We start from the raw sequence: 19,435 nt of genomic DNA on the forward strand, positions 1-19,435 counted from the left end.
TTGTTCAAGAGTATTTTGATCTCTGTCTTACCGGCCTTAGAAAGAGTTTTAATTGGTGAATTTCCAAGAAGACTCAAGGCTGTAATTGCAGCCAAAGGTAAAGTTCAAGGAAGTACAGAGTAAAGGGGTCTTATTACTTATACAAATGTGCTATTTCTAAAAGAATAAGGCTGTAATGTACAAACAAAATGTAGGAAAGTGAAGGGGTCTCTTATTCTTTAACCATGCACTGTATCTACTCTGACATTATTACAACACATATACATACACACACACAAACACACACACACGCTTGTCTTTCAGTCCATGAAATCCATGATCCTTGTTCCTTACACCTAACCAGTAATGCCTAAACTGATAAGTAACCCTAATTCTATGGCCAATTATAATTTTCACTCCAAACCTTACCACTAAGCCAAAATTAGACTTTTCCATTTGAGGAGCTGACAAAATACCTTGCAGGGACAGATTTGTCAGGTTTTATTATATTTGAACAGTCCCTGCATGTACGAATAGACCTGAATCTCACACACACACACACACACACACACATATAAACACAGACACACACACATACAGACATACTTACACACGTACACAGATATACACACACACAGATATGCCACGCATGCTGGAACAGACACACACACACAAACATACACCTACACACACACATCTACACACAGAAACACCCAGACTCACACAGCAGAGGAGGAGGCGGGGCCACCATGAGAACTCTACACTCACACAGTGGAGGAGGAGGCGGGGCCACCAGGAGAACTCTACACTCACACAGCAGAGGAGGAGGCGGGGCCACCAGGAGAACTCTACACTCACACAGCAGAGGAGGAGGCGGGGCCACCAGGAGAGCTCTACACTCACACAGCAGAGGAGGAGGAGCCGACAAGAGATCTCAGATGACACGGCAACAGGTCATTTGCCACTTTGGTTTCCACGGTAACTCTCCTGAAGTAACCTGGCAATGCACCCTTTGATGTCACAAACACACACACACACACACACATGATAACTCTGCCATAACCTTATACAACTGCTCTGTATCCTCTCTCGCTCTTCCTCTTACTCCTCTCCCTCTCTTTTCGTGCGGTTTTGGACACTTATCATGGAAAGAAACTGAGAGCAAAACAGACAGATGTTGTGAGGGCTGCCCCGAGACACAAACCAGACACACACACACACACACACACACACAGACAGAACCAGACAACAGGTTTTATTCATTATCCATCAGTGTGCTACTACAAACCTGTGGTGACTCACTAGTGCACAGGAGAAAGGAGGCGAGGAGAGAAGGAGATGAGAAAGCTGGGGATGGGGGGTAAAGAGATACGGGGAATGGGGGGGGGACTCAAGCTCATGGGACCAGGGTTTTGCGAGTCTGAAGAGGGAGGGAGAGATGGACAGGAAGAGAGGGAGAGTGTCTGGGTGGGTGGGGTCGAGGATGGAGAGCAGGAGGCGCGAGAGGGAGAGCGAGAGACGGGGGAGGAGATAGGAGGAGGAGAGGAGGGTCTGTGTTGTTGTTTTTGTGTGAGGGGGGATGAGATAGTGACAGTGAGAATGAAGAAGAGACATCATTACTCACTCCTGTCACCTTGAGAGATTCTCTGTGTCTCTCCCTCTCTCTTTCTTTCTCTCTTTCTCTCTTTCTTACTTTCCCGCGGTCTGTTTTCCAGAGTGGATATTGGATGGAGGGATGAGCAGCTGCTTAAAAGAGAGGTGAAGAAGAGAGGGACTGAGGAGAGGTGGAAAATAGAGAAGGAGAGGAGTAGAGGAGAATGGCATACACACAGGTAGGACCCTGTGACTATGTCCTCTTGTAAACACACACACACACACACACACTATCAACACCTGTTGTTGCTTTGTCTCCCTCCTCCCTCTCTCTCTTTTTCCATCCCTCTCTTTCGACCATCTCTTGTTTTTTTTCTCCCCCCCCCACACTTTCTCTCTCCTAGCACCTTTCTTCGCTGTCTTCTCTCTCCTCTCATGTCTGCTTTGGCATGTCATTGTGTGTAGACGTTTGTAAAATAGCATTGATTAGGTTTTGATGTGGTACCTGACATGGTGTCAGCCAGGCCTTGATATTAATAGCATTGATTAGGTTTTGATGTGGTACCTGACATGGTGTCAGCCAGGCCTTGATATTAATAGCATTGATTAGGTTTTGATGTGGTATATGATATTGTGTCAGCCAGGCCTTGATATTAATAGCATTGATTAGGTTTTGATGTGGTATATGATATTGTGTCAGCCAGGCCTTGATATTAATAGCATTGATTAGGTTTTGATGTGGTATATGATATTGTGTCAGCCAGGCCTTGATATTAATAGCATTGATTAGGTTTTGATGTGGTACCTGACATGGTGTCAGCCAGGTCTTGATATTAATAGCATTGATTAGGTTTTGATGTGATATATGATATTGTGTCAGCCAGGTCTTGATATTAATAGCATTGATTAGGTTTTGATGTGATATATGATATTGTGTCAGCCAGGCCTTGATATTAATAGCATTGATTAGGTTTTGATGTGGTATATGATATTGTGTCAGCCAGGTCTTGATATTAATAGCATTGATTAGGTTTTGATGTGGTACCTGACATGGTGTCAGCCAGGTCTTGATATTAATAGCGTTGATTAGGTTTTGATGTGGTATATGATATTGTGTCAGTCTGGTCTTGATATTAATAGCAGTGATTTGGTTTTGATGTGGTATATGATATTGTGTCAGTCTGGGCTTGATGTAAATAGTACAGTACCATTCATGTTATGAGTTTATCTTTGTTGCAGCAGAATCTCCATTGTCTCTGTTCCATTGTTAATGGGTATGGTGAAATGTTGACCTGTTGAATATTAATGATTATTGTATTATCGGTTATTATTTTATGAAATGTTTTTTTTTTAGATGGTTATAATGAGTAAAAAGTGCTTTGGTGCCTACGTTAGGTCAATTTCCCAAACTATGTTGGGTTGCTTCATTAGATAATACAATTGCCAAAGAAACCGAGTAAAATATCTCCAACTTTTGAATGGTTTGAGCTACAATATATGACCCCATCCTAGTTAGCTAGATACAACCATCAGACATGTGCACGTCTTCAGTCTCTTCACAATGCTCTGGACTCATTTAAACATGTCTTCAGTCTCTTCACAATGCTCTGGACTCATTTAAACATGTCTTCAGTCTCTTCACAATGCTCTGGACTCATTTAAACATGTCTTCAGTCTCTTCACAATGCTCTGGACTCATTTAAACATGTCTTCAGTCTCTTCACAATGCTCTGGACTCATTTAAACACATCTTCAGTCTCTTCACAATGCTCTGGACTCATTTAAACACGTCTTCAGTCTCTTCACAATGCTCTGGACTCATTTAAACACATCTTCAGTCTCTTCACAATGCTCTGGACTCATTTAAACACGTCTTCAGTCTCTTCATAATGCTCTGGACTCATTTAAACACGTCTTCAGTCTCTTCACAATGCTCTGGACTCATTTAAACATGTCTTCAGTCTCTTCACAATGCTCTGGACTCATTTAAACATGTCTTCAGTCTCTTCACAATGCTCTGGACTCATTTAAACACATCTTCAGTCTCTTCACAATGCTCTGGACTCATTTAAACACGTCTTCAGTCTCTTCACAATGCTCTGGACTCATTTAAACACGTCTTCAGTCTCTTCACAATGCTCTGGACTCATTTAAACACGTCTTCAGTCTCTTCACAATGCTCTGGACTCATTTAAACATGTCTTCAGTCTCTTCACAATGCTCTGGACTCATTTAAACACGTCTTTAGTCTCTTCACAATGCTCTGGACTCATTTAAACATGTATTCTGTCTCTTCACAATGCTCTGGACTCATTTAAACACGTCTTCAGTCTCTTCACAATGCTCTGGACTCATTTAAACACGTCTTCAGTCTCTTCACAATGCTCTGGACTTGAGAGGGGAAAAGTATAGAATGGGTGTTTACTCCTGTTGCTGTCACCATGGATACAGTCACTGCTAATTGCAAAGACAACATCAGGAAAAGACAAGAAGAAAATAGAAGGAACATAAAGGAGAGAGGAGAGAGACAGGAGGGATCGAAAGAGAGAAACAGCAAGAGGGAGACTGAAAAAGCGACAGTGTTTGTGCCTGTCTGTCTCTGTTCTCTGTGTGTGTGTGTGTGTGTGTGTGTGTGTGTGTGTGTGTTTGTGCCTGTCTGTCTCTGTTCTCTGTGTGCAAGTGTGTGTGTGTGTGTGTGTGTGTGCCTGTCTGTCTCTGTTCTCTGTGTGCAAGTGTGTGTGTGTGTGTGTGTGTGTGTGTGTTTGTGCATGTCTGTGTGTCTGTGTGTGTGTGTTTGTGTTTGTGCATGTCTGTGTGTGTGTGTGTGTTGTCCAGTTGTCCAGTCAATACTATGAGATGCAGACCTCTAAGATTTCAGATGCGATTTAGTGTATCAGCAATGGCTCCCTATTCCCCATGTATCCACCTTCTTCTGACCAGGACGCGTATGGAACCTTATTCTGACCAGGACGCGTAGGGAACCTTCTTCTGACTAGGACGCGTAGGGAACCTTCTTCTGACTAGGACGCGTAGGGAACCTTCTTCTGACTAGGACGCGTAGGGAACCTTCTTCTGACCAGGACGCGTATGGAACCTTCTTCTGACCAGGACGCGTAGGGAACCTTATTCTGACCAGGACGCGTAGGGAACCTTCTTCTGACTAGGACGCGTATGGAACCTTATTCTGACCAGGACGCGTAGGGAACCTTCTTCTGACCAGGACGCGTATGGAACCTTATTCTGACCAGGACGCGTAGGGAACCTTCTTCTGACTAGGACGCGTATGGAACCTTCTTCTGACTAGGACGCGTATGGAACCTTATTCTGACCAGGACGTGTAGGGAACCTTATTCTGACTAGGACGCGTAGGGAACCTTATTGTGACTAGGACGCGTAGGGAACCTTCTTCTGACCAGGACGCGTAGGGAACCTTCTTCTGACTAGGACGCGTAGGGAACCTTATTCTGACTAGGACGCGTAGGGAACCTTCTTCTGACCAGGACGCGTATGGAAAACATTGAATGTTTCCTTATAAAGTTTCAGCCCTTTTTTACCTGGTGAAAATAGTGCACTATATAGGGAAGGGTACCATCAGAATTGAAATTTCCCAGGAGAACAGTGGACTCCATTGGGAACTGGAAGACGTTTTTAGCCACTAAGACTCTTCCTAGAGCTGACTGTCCAACCAAACTAGGTAAGCAGGCAAGAAGGGACTTGGTCAGGTAAGTGACTGAGAGCCCAATGGCCTCTCTAACCGAGTTTTTTCTCTGCAGAGATACTGTAGGAAAACCTGCCAGAAGGACAACGATCTTTGCAGCACTCCATCAATCATACTTTTAAGAATGGCTAGATGGAAGCCACTCCTGAGTAAAAAGCATATTGCATGCTGCCTAAAGGACTCTGTGAGCATGAGGAAAAGATTCTCTGGACTGATGGGACCAAAATGTAGCTATTTGACGTGATAGCAAAATAGCCAATCCCTATGGTGAAGTGTGGTGGTGGCAGCATCATGCTATGGGGATGCTTCTCAGCGGCAGGGACTGGGAGACTGGTCCGGATTGAGGGAAAGATGAACAGAGCAAAATATGGAGAGCTAGTTGAGGAAGACATCCAGAGAGTAGGACCTCAGACTGGGTGCAAAGATTTGCATTTCCATATGACATCAAACCGAAGAACACAAGAAATGGAGAAATGCCAGGTTCTTGTGATGTAAAAAAACGAGACAAAGATAAATCATATCAGAACGTTTTCCAGCTTTAATGTGACCAATAACGTGAACAATTCAATTGAAAACCAAACTGAAATCTTTGAGGGGAAAAATTTGAAAATAAGTCTGCACTTAAACCCCATTGAACATCTGTGGGGAGTCCTGGAGAGGCAAACCCAAGTAGACTCAAAGCTGGTAGCTTCTGGATGTGGATGGAGAGATGCGGATGGAGAGATCTTTGAAAAGGCATGTTATCCCTAAGCATCAGTTCTGCATTTAGATTTTCTGGACTGTCCATTCATTCAACTTGTCTTTTCTTTTATCCAAGAGCAAGAATTTAATGTTGTAAAAACATTAGTAGACAACCCTGGTCAGAAAAATTAAATGGTTGATTTAGAGATGAGAGACAGTAGCTTGAATTCTTGCTGGCAGACATTCCTGGTTTCAGAGCAAGAAACTATCGAATTAAGTATCTTTTATACCATTATATTTAGATTTTTTTTATATATATATATAGTGTCTGGCTTGCAAGAGTATTGAAAAACCTAATCATTCTGCAATAATACTTAATTACTTAAACTAAAAATGAATGATTACATTTTATTATAATTACAAAAACTTTATTATCCACAGTGTCGAAATATGCCTTTTGCTTCAGTCCCCACTGTAGACAGAATCAAACAGACATTAGACGGTTCCAGTGAGAGAAACAGACATTAGATCCCTCCAGGTGAAACGGACATTAGATTCCTCCAGGTGAAACAGACATTCCAATCCTCGAGGTGAAACGGACATTAGATTCGTCCAGGTGAAACAGACATTAGATTCCTTCAGGTGAAACAGACATTAGATTCCTCCAGGTGAAACAGACATTCAACTCCTCGAGGTGAAATGGACATTAGATTCGTCCAGGTGAAACAGACATTAGATTCCTTCAGGTGAAACTGACATTAGATTCCTCCAGGTGAAACGGACATTAGATTCGTTCAGGTGAAACAGACATTAGATTCCTCCAGGTGAAACAGACATTAGATTCGTCCAGGTGAAACAGACACTCAACTCCTCCAGGTGAAACAGACATTAGATTCCTCCAGGTGAAACAGACATTAGATTCGTCCAGGTGAAACAGACATTAGATTCCTCCAGGTGAAACGGACATTAGATTCCTCCAGGTGAAACGGACATTAGATTCCTCCAGGTGAAACAGACATTGGATTCCTCCAGGTGAAACAGACATTCAACTCCTCCAGGTGAAACAGACATTAGATTCCTCCAGGTGAAACAGACATTAGATTCGTCCAGGTGAAACAGACATTAGATTCCTCCAGGTGAAACGGACATTAGATTCCTCCAGGTGAAACAGACATTGGATTCCTCCAGGTGAAACAGACATTCAACTCCTCCAGGTGAAACAGACAATAGATTCCCCCAGGTGAAATAGATAATAGGAAGCGATGGGAACAGGATGGAGTGGCAGTTTTTTGATAACTGCCAGTATACAAGCTCCGACAGAGGCATGGAGTCCAAACAAACAAACTGTTCATTCCTTTTGAAGACATTGTTAAATATCAAAACATTCACATGCACCTGCTGCAAGCTGATTGCTTTGAGCAAATGTTTGTCTGAATTCTAAACAGTGAATGTGGACAGGAGCTATTTGACCTAGAGATGTTTACTAAAACACCTTTTCCTCTCCACGCTGGTCCTCCAACGAACCAAAACCCTCTTCTCCTCACCTGTGAAAAAGGACAGTTGGAACCCATCAACGAGGTATGTTATCCTCTAAAGTATGTGTGTGTGTGTGTATAATGCATCTCTGTGTGGCTGGGTTTGAATACGTGTGTGTATGTGTGTGTGTGTATAATATATCTCTGTGTGGCTGGGTTTGTATACGTATGTGTGTGTGTGTGTGTGTATAATATATCTCTGTGTGGCTGGGTTTGTATACGTGTGTGTATGTGTGTGTGTGTGTGTGTATAATACATCTCTTTGTGTAGCTGTGTTTGTATACTTAAAATAACGATATATATATATATATATATATATATATATATATATATATATATATATATATATATATATATATATATATATTTTTTTTTTTTTTTTTTTTTTTTTTTAAATCTTCTCATAGTTGGGGTTGTGAGAATTTTTAGATATCGAAATTAGGGTCATCGGCCAAAAAGTTTTGGGAACCCCTGGCTTAGAGTCTGAGGGAAAAAAACAGAAACACAATGAGGTGGGCAAGGACAGCTGGGTGCCATCAGGCCAGGTAGTCCTGAGGTGTGGTCCTGTGGCTGAGATTCACCTGGAGCCTGGAGTGAGTGGGAGAATGTAAGAGAAGGGGGGAGATTCTATGTCTACCCCCCCCCCCCCGTCCCCCCGTCCCTCCTCCAGCTTGACTTCCATTAATCTTATATGATTTCCTTTTGCGTTCGTTTATGTATTCATAGGCAGTGTGTCTAGTGGCTAGGCCTGCTGTAGCCTTGCATTAAATATTGAAATAGCAATAAGGGGGAAGGAAACTAAGTGTTATTGCTTATTCATTTGGAATGGAAGTGTTATGTTGATCAGACTTTAAATGGGAGCAAGACATGTGGAAGGAGGGTGACGGACATGGAGGAGAGTGGGTGGGGGGGGGGGTTGCAGGAGAGTGAAGCAGGGAGGAGAAGTGGGGAGGAGGGTGAAGGAGTGGGGAGGAGGGGGATGAGGATGAAGGAGGTGAAAGAGGGTGAGAGGAGGGGAAGAATGTTTTGTGCTTCTGGGATAATTAGTTCTACTGTCACAGGCTAACTACACCTAACATATTAGTTTAATAAATAGACAGGTTGTCTTTAGTACATACACTAACTGTCTAAAAGGATCCCCCTAAGACCTTTTCTGGCTACATTTAAAGAAAATGTGTTTCTTTTTTGTTGTTTTTAATAAGCCGAATTCTTCTTTTCCCTGTAACTTTTTCTTAGGTTCTTAATGATAAACTATGTTCATTTTCAGAAAAAGAGAAATATGTATATTTTGTTTGTTTTTGTCTTTTAATAATGTATTTGGCCCTTTGGTTTTTTGTTAGAAGCATTTTGTGATTCTAGCAAAAGGGAAATGTATTATTTTTCTTCATTCTTGATCCTCAAGGTTAGTAAAACATGTACACTTCTAGCCAAGAGTGTACATAAAGTGTTTCACAGAAGAACACATGCATTTCAAATAGAAACCTATTCCCTAGTTAGTGCACCATTGTCTCTGGTAAAATGTATTGGAATGTGTAGGGAACAGGGTGCATTTATAACATAAATGTATTGGACTGTGTAGGGAACAGGGTACATTTATAACATAAATGTACTGGACTGTGTAGGGAACAGGGTACATTTATAACATAAATGTATTGGACTGTGTAGGGAACAGGGTACATTTATAACATAAATGTATTGGACTGTGTAGGGAACAGGGTACATTTATAACATAAATGTATTGGACTGTGTAGGGAACAGGGTACATTTATAACATAAATGTATTGGATTGTGTAGGGAACAGGGTACATTTATAACATAAATGTATTGGACTGTGTAGGGAACAGGGTACATTTATAACATAAATGTATTGGACTGTGTAGGGACCAGGGTACATTTATAACATAAATGTATTGGACTGTGTAGGGAACAGGGTACATTTATAACATAAATGTATTGGACTGTGTTGGGAACAGGGTGCATTTATAACATAAATGTATTGGACTGTGTAGGGAACAGGGTGCATTTATAACATAAATGTATTGGACTGTGTTGGGAACAGGGTACATTTATAACATAAATGTATTGGACTGTGTTGGGAACAGGGTACATTTATAACATAAATGTATTGGACTGTGTAGGGAACAGGGTACATTTATAACATAAATGTATTGGACTGTGTAGGGAACAGGGTACATTTATAACATAAATGTATTGGACTGTGTTGGGAACAGGGTACATTTATAACATAAATGTATTGGACTGTGTAGGGAACAGGGTGCATTTATAACATAAGTGGTTCCACTCCCTTGTTGACTAGTCCAGGCTCTTCAATGAAAATCAATTGAGGTCAGAGGCTTTTTGTTCCATTTCTGTCTCTGGGCCCTGGTGACAAGTCATAAACTGCATGGAGAACAGGGTGTCATGGGAGATCTCAGTGGGTGGGGACTTCAATTCTCCCTCTGTGAATCCTGGCCGTATTGCGCATCAACTGTCTCCATGTTCTTAACTGTCAAATTATAAAAGAGACCTAATCTGATTTACTCATTAACTTTGACAGCCATAATATTATTTAAACTACAGTACACAGCTTTCTCCCTCCCTGTCTCTCCCTCTTTCTGTCCTCTACCTCTCATCCATCTGCCTCCTTTCTTCACTACGTGCTTTCTCTCTTTCCGTTTAGGTCCTGAATGTGAGCAGTTAATATCATAGTGTAGACGTTCATACATTTACAGTGGCAGCACTGTGGATGGCACAATTCCCATCCACTTTGTGAAAGCATGAGGACATTTGAAATGTTATTTGCTAGTCTAACTAGTAGCCAGTTGGTTAACAGAACAAGCCTACAGTAGCGCAACGCTAATTCATGCTAATTCGTGTAACCTAAATACAGCAGTGTTTCCAAAGGTTCTGTATTGACCACTAATGTTTTTAGCTAGCTAGCAATTATTTTTAGAAGCTAGCATGACGATACGTATCATGTTATTGTTGGGTGTTTGCGCTAATGTGTGGCTGTGCCTCCTCTCTGTGAAACTTAGTGACCCGGTTCACGTGCTGCAAGTGAAAGTCCCACATCACTGCGATCCTCTCTGAGAGGTCAGGGGACATGAAAATGCTGCCTAGGCGTTACAGAAGCATGCATACTAGGCAGAGCGTTACAGGATGCATCAGATACACACATTGAAAATGCTGCCGAGGCATTACAGAAGCATGCATACTAGGCAGAGCGTTACAGGATGCATCAGATACACACATTGAAAATGCTGCCTAGGCATTACAGAAGAATGCATATTAGGCAGAGCGTTACAGGATGCATCAGATATACACATTGGCTTTGTTTCCTAAATGCCTGGTAATAATACTAAGATCACTGAACCCACCTAGGCTGGCCTTTATTGTCACAGCAAGGGTTAGAATCCAGCCCACTGCGCTTTAGGTAACTTCTGTCTTCCCAGTATTTCAAATACGCCTTTTAAAAATACAATAAAAATTCACAACATTTCTCTCTGTCTCTTCACATAAAGCACTGGCTTTGTTTCCCAAATTCCTGGCAATAATTAATGAGTGGCCTGTGGGGTCCAGTGATCTGAGGCCGTTTCCTTCAGTATTGTCACATCAAGGGGGTAGAGTCCCCTTCAGTTTTGTCACATCAAGGGGGTAGAGTCCCCTTCAGTATTGTCACATCAAGGGGGTAGAGTCCCCTTCAGTATTGTCACATCAAGGGGGTAGAGTCCCCTTCAGTATTGTCACATCAAGGGGGTAGAGTCCCCTTCAGTATTGTCACATTAAGGGGGTAGAGTCCCCTTCAGTATTGTCACATCAAGGGGGTAGAGTCCCCTTCAGTATTGTCACATCAAGGGGGTAGAGTCCCCTTCAGTATTGTCACATCAAGGGGGTAGAGTCCCCTTCAGTATTGTCACATCAAGGGGGTAGAGTCCCCTTCAGTATTGTCACATCAAGGGGGTAGAGTCCCCTTCAGTATTGTCACATCAAGGGGGTAGAGTCCCCTTAAGTATTGTCACATCAAGGGGGTAGAGTCCCCTTCAGTATTGTCACATCAAGGGTGTAGAGTCCCCTTCAGTATTGTCACATCAAGGGGGTAGAGTCCCCATCAGTATTGTCACATCAAGGGGGTAGAGTCCCCTTCAGTATTGTCACATCAAGGGGGTAGAGTCCCCTTCAGTATTGTCACATCAAGGGGGTAGAGTCCCCTTCAGTATTGTCACATCAAGGGGGTAGAGTCCCCTTCAGTATCGTCACATCAAGGGGGTAGAGTCCCCTTCAGTATCGTCACATCAAGGGGGTAGAGTCCCCTTCAGTATCGTCACATCAAGGGGGTATAGTCCCCTTCAGTATCGTCACATCAAGGGGGTATAGTCCCCTTCAGTTTTGTCACATCAAGGGGGTAGAGTCCCCTTCAGTATTGTCACATCAAGGGGGTAGAGTCCCCTTCAGTATTGTCACATCAAGGGGGTAGAGTCCCCTTCAGTATTGTCACATCAAGGGGGTAGAGTCCCCTTCAGTATTGTCACATCAAGGGGGTAGAGTCCCCTTCAGTATCGTCACATCAAGGGGGTAGAGTCCCCTTCAGTATCATCACATCAAGGGGGTAGAGTCCCCTTCAGTATAATCACATCAAGGGGGTATAGTCCCCTTCAGTTTTGTCACATCAAGGGGGTAGAGTCCCCTTCAGTGTTGTCACATCAAGGGGGTAGAGTCCCCTTCAGTATCGTCACATCAAGGGGGTAGAGTCCCCTTCAGTATCGTCACATCAAGGGGGTAGAGTCCCCTTCAGTATCGTCACATCAAGGGGGTAGAGTCCCCTTCAGTATTGTCACATCAAGGGGGTAGAGTCCCCTTCAGTATCGTCACATCAAGGGGGTAGAGTCCCCTTCAGTATCGTCACATCAAGGGGGTAGAGTCCCCTTCAGTATCGTCACATCAAGGGGTATAGTCCCCTTCAGTTTTGTCACATCAAGGGGGTAGAGTCCCCTTCAGTATTGTCACATCAAGGGGGTAGAGTCCCCTTAAGTATTGTCACATTAAGGGGGTAGAGTCCCCTTCAGTATTGTCACATCAAGGGGGTAGAGTCCCCTTCAGTATTGTCACATCAAGGGGGTAGAGTCCCCTTCAGTATTGTCACATCAAGGGGGTAGAGTCCCCTTCAGTATTGTCACATCAAGGGGGTAGAGTCCCCTTCAGTATTGTCACATCAAGGGGGTAGAGTCCCCTTCAGTATTGTCACATCAAGGGGGTAGAGTCCCCTTCAGTATTGTCACATCAAGGGGGTAGAGTCCCCTTCAGTATTGTCACATCAAGGGGGTATAGTCCCCTTCAGTATTGTCACATCAAGGGGGTAGAGTCCCCTTCAGTATTGTCACATCAAGGGGGTAGAGTCCCCTTAAGCAACTTGCCAAAGCAGGTGGAAAAGAAGAACACTATAAACCAAATAAACATTACAACTTTGAACATGGTTCAGGCAGTTTGATTGTTATATTTGTTTTATAGACTGCTGGGTGTCTCTCTCTATCTCCCTCTAGGGAGTGCTGGCCAGACTAACTGACTGTCTGTTGTGTCGGAAGTCCTGCCGCTCATGTCTGTTGTGGTGCTGGGAGTGTATCTACTGTCCTACCAGCGATGAAGAGGTGGAAATACTGGGACCCTTCCCTGCTCAGACCCCATCCTGGCTGTGAGTTAGGACACACACACGCACAACACACACACACAAGTACAAATACACACATCCACATGCATACAACTTGTTTGATGGTTGTGTGATGGTTGTGTGATGTGATGTTTGTGTCATGGTTATGTGATGGTTGTGTTTTGGTTGTGTGAAAGTTGTGTCTTTGTTGTGTCATGGTTATGTGATGGTTGTGTCATGGTTCTGTGATGGTTGTATTCATGGTTCTGTAATGGTTGTATCACGCTTGTGTGATGGTTGAGAGATGTTGCATCATGGTTATGTGATGGTCGTGTCATGGTTTTTTGATGGGTGTGTCATGGTTGTGTCATTATAGAATATTTCTTGTGATGCACTATCTTGTTTTTGTCCATGAAAACAAACAAACAATGATTAGTAGCATGAATACTGTAGACGGTCATCATCATCGGTTATGAGCCTGCCTTTTGTAATGGACGGATCTGCTGTTGATCTGTCTAGGGACATGATGAGGATGTCAGCTTCTCTGGTTGAAATTTGTTGTGTCTATGTGTGTTGTCCGTTGAATGTGTATGTGTGTGTTGTTGTGGGAGTGTGTATGCTTGCATGTACATGTGTGCGTTGTGAAACCAACAGTCTGGCTGAAATATTGCTCTAATTGTTAAGATTGACACATTTTCCCATGGTCATGTTGGAGACACACACACACACACACAGGCGCCAAGGTCTAATCCTCTTACCTCTTAGGGGCAATAGTGAAAAAAGAAGTGATACGATACAGACTTGTTTAGCTATTTACTATCAGCCAGGTATCCTAAATGGAGCACTATTCCCTGTCCTCATTAGACAGTTTACAACAGAAGAACCCTCTCCTTCCCTCTCCTTCCCTCTTTCCTTCTCTAGTCTTCTTTCCTCTCCTTTTCTCTTCTCTTCTCTCCTCTTTTCCTCTCTTCTCCTCTTCTCTCCTCCTCACCTTTCGTCTCTCCTTTCCTTTCCTCTCCGTTCTACCTCTACCTTCCCTCTTATCCCACTCTCCTGAAGCCATGTGTTTTAGATTTCCCTGTTGCCGTGACAACTATCTTCCCTGCGAGATGTTGTCATGGACACAAAGGGTCCTTGATGATCCCTGAGGGTCCAGTACGAAGTCCTGACTAGAATTACATACCCTGACGGACAGACAGAGACAGACAAACACAGACAGCCAGACCCACAGAGAGAGCGAGAGAGAGACAGACGGACAGAGACAGACAGACAGACAGAGACAGACCAAACGACAGATGCAGACAGACAGAGAGAGACAGATAGAAAGAGACAGACAGAGACAGACAGAGCTGTATGTATGTGTGTCCTCACAAGGACATTAAAACCAGAAAACCTGCCATTATAATAATGGCAGGTTTTCTGGTTTTAATGTCCTTGTGAGGACGCACATACATACAGCTCTGTCTGTCTCTGTCTATATATATATAAAAATATACAGCTCTGGAAAAAATTAAGAGACCACTGCACATTTTTCTTTCCTGAAAAAGAACATAAAAAGCTGAAAAGGAAAGTTTTGAGTGAGGAACAGAAGCATTCAATTTGATGTGGTCTCTTGATTTTAACCCTTCTATTCCTCACTCCAAAAACCTTCCTCTCTGACTTTTTTGGAAAGGAAAGAAAAAGGTGCAGTTGTCTCTTCATTTTTTCCAGAGCTGTGAGTGTGTGTGTGTGAGAAATGTGTGTGTGTGTGTATACGTATGTGTGTGAGTACGTGTGTGTGTGTATACGTGTGTGTGTGTGTGAGAATGTGTGTGTGTGTATATGTATAAATGTCTTGACAGACTATACAAGGACAACGTCAGTTTCCCACTTAGCTGAGACGTTTGGGGTCAGACTTGGTGCTAGGGTCAGAAATTAGGTTACTTTAATGTTAAGGTATTTCAGGTTAAGTTTAGGGTTAGACAGTAGGTCTGAGTTCAGTTTTGGCATCACTGTTAGGTTGCTGAGTTACACAAATGCATGTGGGTTTCTCAAAATTGAAGTTTTAACATTTTCTTGGTTGGATACATGTCATGGGAGGTGGCAGCTGGGGCATTGAAATGCATTGAGATAATACAATAATCAGGACAGAAACATAAAACCAGGAGTGGACAACAAACTGACAAACTGAATCAATCATTATTATTACATCAGCGGCATTGTGGACAAATAATATACAGCATACTATAATAGCCAAGAGAAGTCTCACTCATCTACTGTCAGTAGATGTGTCTGTTCCAACAGAATTCTCACTAACCTAATGTGTCAGTAGATGTGTCTGTTCCAACAGAATTCTCACTAACCTAATGTGTCAGTAGATGTGTCTGTTCCAACAGAATTCTCACTAACCTAATGTGTCAGTAGATGTGTCTGTTCCAACAGAATTCTCACTAACCTAATGTGTCAGTAGATGTGTCTGTTCCAACAAACCTAATGTGTCAGTAGATGTGTCTGTTCCAACAGAATTCTCACTAACCTAATGTGTCAGTAGATGTGTCTGTTCCAACAGAGTTCTCACTAACCTAATGTGTCAGTAGATGTGTCTGTTCCAACAGAATTCTCACTAACCTAATGTGTCAGTAGATGTGTCTGTTCCAACATAGTTCTCACTAACCTAATGTGTTAATAGATGTGTCTGTTCCAACAGAATTCTCACTAACCTAACGTGTCAGTAGATGTGTCTGTTCAAACAGACCTAATGTGTCAGTAGTCCCTGGACATACTCTAAATGAAGCTACATGCTGCGTCGTGTTCAGCTTCAACCAGGGCCCTGTGGCAGGCTGCTGTGTTCAAAGGACTACAGTACATGGAAACAACTGGTCACTCAGAGGCTCGTTATCCGATACAGGGACAGAGGGAGTCGTGAGCCCGTTGTGGTGATGATGATGTTGTTCTTTCTGATTAGCTGGCTGATTTTCCCAGAGCAAACGAGAAGGAACATTGCAACCAAATTATCCATTGGCGCAACACTATTCATCACGAGGGGATTCGAACCCGTAGGGGACTGCGATACCTGACACAACAGGAGGGGATTCGAACCCGTAGGGGACTGCGATACCTGACACAACAGGAGGGGATTCGAACCCGTAGGGGACTGCGATACCTGACACAACAGGAGGGGATTCGAACCCGTAGGGGACTGCGATACCTGACACAACAGGAGGGGATTCGAACCCGTAGGGGACTGCGATACCTGACACAACAGGAGGGGATTCGAACCCGTAGGGGACTGCGATACCTGACACAACAGGAGGGGATTCGAACCCGTAGGGGACTGCGATACCTGACACAACAGGAGGGGATTCAAACCCGTAGGGGACTGCGATACCTGACACAACAGGGTTTCGGATGAGGGTCAAAGTCAACTTTTTTTGTGAAGTGCACCGAATAATTGTTGTGGCATGGCACTCTTGTGACATGGCATGCGACATCTACATAAGTAATTAAGGAATACAAAGCAAAAATAATGACAGAAAACACAAACTATACATGACAATATTGACTAGAAGCAATTTCAATAATGTAGAAATGGAAATATGGACAGTATGAATAGAAATCTTAAATATTATAAATATAAGTGTTGTAATGCCTATAAATGGATACATTAAAATTTGTTAATATACACTGAATGTACATAGAAAGTGACCAGAGTATATGAAATGTTCATGTGATCAATAGATCAATGTTGCTGGTTGAGGAGCCTTATGGTCTGGGGGTAAAAACTGTTTGTGAGTCTGGAAGTGCATGCCGATAGCATCTGCCAGATGACAGCAGTGTGAACAGACCATAGTCTCAGACAACAGTCTGCGTGGCTGTGATCTTTGATGAAGTTCTGTGCTTTCCTAAGGCATTGTGTGTGGTGTGTGCCTTGCACGGAGAGGAGATGGCAGAGGATGATGCGCTCTGCTAACTTCACCACTCTCTGGAGGGCCTTACGATCAGCAGTGGAGATCAGCAGTTTTTACTGCAGAGTCTGCTTTCCTGGACCAGATGAGGACATCTGATAAACACACACTTGAATTCGGAGAATCTCCAATTCAGCTCCATCGATGTTTATGGGGGCATGACCCCCCCCCCCCCCCCCCTCCGCCACTTCCTGAAGTCCACGATCATCTCCTTAGTCTTGCGGACGTTAAGAGAAGTTGTTGTCCTGGCACCATGTTGCCAAGTCACTTACTTCCTCTCTGTATTCGGTCTCATGGTTGTTGGAGATGTGAACCAGGGTGTTGTTGTCGTCTGCAAACCTAAGGAAAACGTTGGAGCTGTGTGTGGCCACAACCCTGATAAATATTTAAATAACTACTCCCTTCTCATCCGTTTCCCCTCCCTCTCCATCCCATTCTCTCTGTCCCTTTCTGTCAGTGTGGATGAGTGTGTGGATGAGGTCATTAACCCTGCGGTCCAGCAGGCTGACGCCATGCCAATACCACAGGACACCATTTCAAACCGGAGACGTTCCAGCTCTGAGATGTCCCGTTCCACCTTCAGCCTCGTCCGACAACTTTCTAGTAAGAATCAAATTAATCAAAATGTTATTCTCGTGAAATAACAGTCTGTTAATAACCTCTGAGTCACTGAATCAAACACTGAACCGTTGAATCAAATACTGAACAATAGAATTAAACGCTGAAAAATGACACACTAAAACTGGTTCTATGAACCATATAGATAATACAAAATGAAAGCATAATTGCACATTAAAGCACAAACTCAGATCGACACAATTCTTAAACTCTCAACGGACAGTTGTCAAAGTATAAACACTAACAAGCACAGTCAGCCCTCATACAATCAGGATTTTGGCATGAATTAAAAGGGCCACAGGAAACCTCACCTGTGCTTGGAGAGAATGGACGACGACATCACAGAGAAAGAGAGAGAGTAAGAATCAGAGAAGAATCAGAGAAGAATCAGAGAACAATCAGAGAACAATCAGAGAACAATCAGAAATAACAATCAGAGTAGGTGGCTAAGAAGGAAGAGGAAGAAGAATCATCTCTGACGAGATTCCTGACGCCGTACTTGACCATGTTCTTGTACCCCCCCCACCCCCCCGTCCTCTGCTTCTCCCTCCATGTAGGTCTAGATGCACGGAGGCCCAGTTCACCTTTGGTTGACCTAAAGCCTATAGAGTTCTGGGCCATGGGGCCCAGGAAAGAGGTGATCCAGCCCCTGCGTCGACCCCAGACCCCACCAGACGACTACTTTAGGAAACTGGAGCCCCGCCTCTACCCGCTGGACTCGTCCAGGGATGACGTCGACCTGCTGACAGACGATGAGATTCTGCTCCGTTACCAGCTCGGCATGCTCCACTTCAGCACACAGTAATGTTTTGTCCTTCATTTGTTTTGTTTCTGAAGGCTTTTGTGTTGTTTACGTTTAATCTCTTTGTATAATGCTAAACGCGTGTTGTCTTGAATTGTGGATATCTTATTGCTATTCTTCAGAGTTTGCCGAATTCAAGTTCAAAAACCCATGTGGGTGGTCGCTCGATTTGGCAATGACACTAGGAGAGAAACAGGGGTGGAAAATCGGGCAAGAAAACATGATCAAAACATACAAATCCAAATAGCTCTGATGGGAGAATGGCTTTCTGTTTTAGGGAGGCGCTCTATTTTCTTTCTGATTGGAGTCAACACCACACCTTGTTGGGTCACACCTTGACGACTGCCAGCTGGTGTGGTCAGGGGTGGCGAAGAAGAAAACAAAGGACGATCTCGGTCGGCACAAAACAGAGCAGCATGTATAGCATTTAGAAATACACAGAGGGGAAACGTCAGCAATATACAGTACATGTCAGTCTCTCCTTCCTCAGAGTGGAAAAGCAATGGACTGGGTCGTTGCTGATTTCTGTGCGGGGTTTAAATGTGCTGGCTTTTACTTCATACAGTTTGTACGTAGTTCAGATACACATGGGAACCACACAAGTGCTGGAACCTCTGTCTCTTGTCTCTTCACAGTCCCCAAGTCCAGAACAGAAGCCTGAGCCACTAAATACATCTGTGACCACATTGAACACTGATATATATATATACACTCACCTAAAGGATTATTAGGAACACCATACTAATACTGTGTTTGACCCCCTTTCGCCTTCAGAACTGCCTTAATTCTACGTGGCATTGATTCAACAAGGTGCTGAAAGCATTCTTTAGAAATGTTGGCCCATATTGATAGGATAGCATCTTGCAGTTGATGGAGATTTGTGGGATGCACATCCAGGGCACGAAGCTCCCATTCCACCACATC

General features: G+C 43.4%; 1 protein-coding gene across 1 annotated transcript in view; it reads left to right on the forward strand.

Moving 5' to 3' along the window:
- The first annotated feature begins 1,527 nt into the window (after nucleotides 1–1,527).
- The window catches only part of syt17 (synaptotagmin XVII), a 37,456-nt gene continuing 19,548 nt past the window's right edge, over nucleotides 1,528–19,435 (forward strand). Inside the window, exons 1-5 of the mRNA XM_029123032.2 lie at nucleotides 1,528–1,811; nucleotides 7,532–7,549; nucleotides 13,044–13,192; nucleotides 17,549–17,694; nucleotides 18,267–18,510. Of these exons, the coding sequence (XP_028978865.2) occupies nucleotides 1,797–1,811; nucleotides 7,532–7,549; nucleotides 13,044–13,192; nucleotides 17,549–17,694; nucleotides 18,267–18,510 (572 nt within the window). The 5' untranslated portion in view covers nucleotides 1,528–1,796. The remainder of the gene's footprint in view (nucleotides 1,812–7,531; nucleotides 7,550–13,043; nucleotides 13,193–17,548; nucleotides 17,695–18,266; nucleotides 18,511–19,435) is intronic.

The sequence above is a fragment of the Esox lucius genome, chromosome 11 (genome assembly GCF_011004845.1).
Source record: "Esox lucius isolate fEsoLuc1 chromosome 11, fEsoLuc1.pri, whole genome shotgun sequence".
Classification (NCBI taxonomy): domain Eukaryota; kingdom Metazoa; phylum Chordata; class Actinopteri; order Esociformes; family Esocidae; genus Esox; species Esox lucius.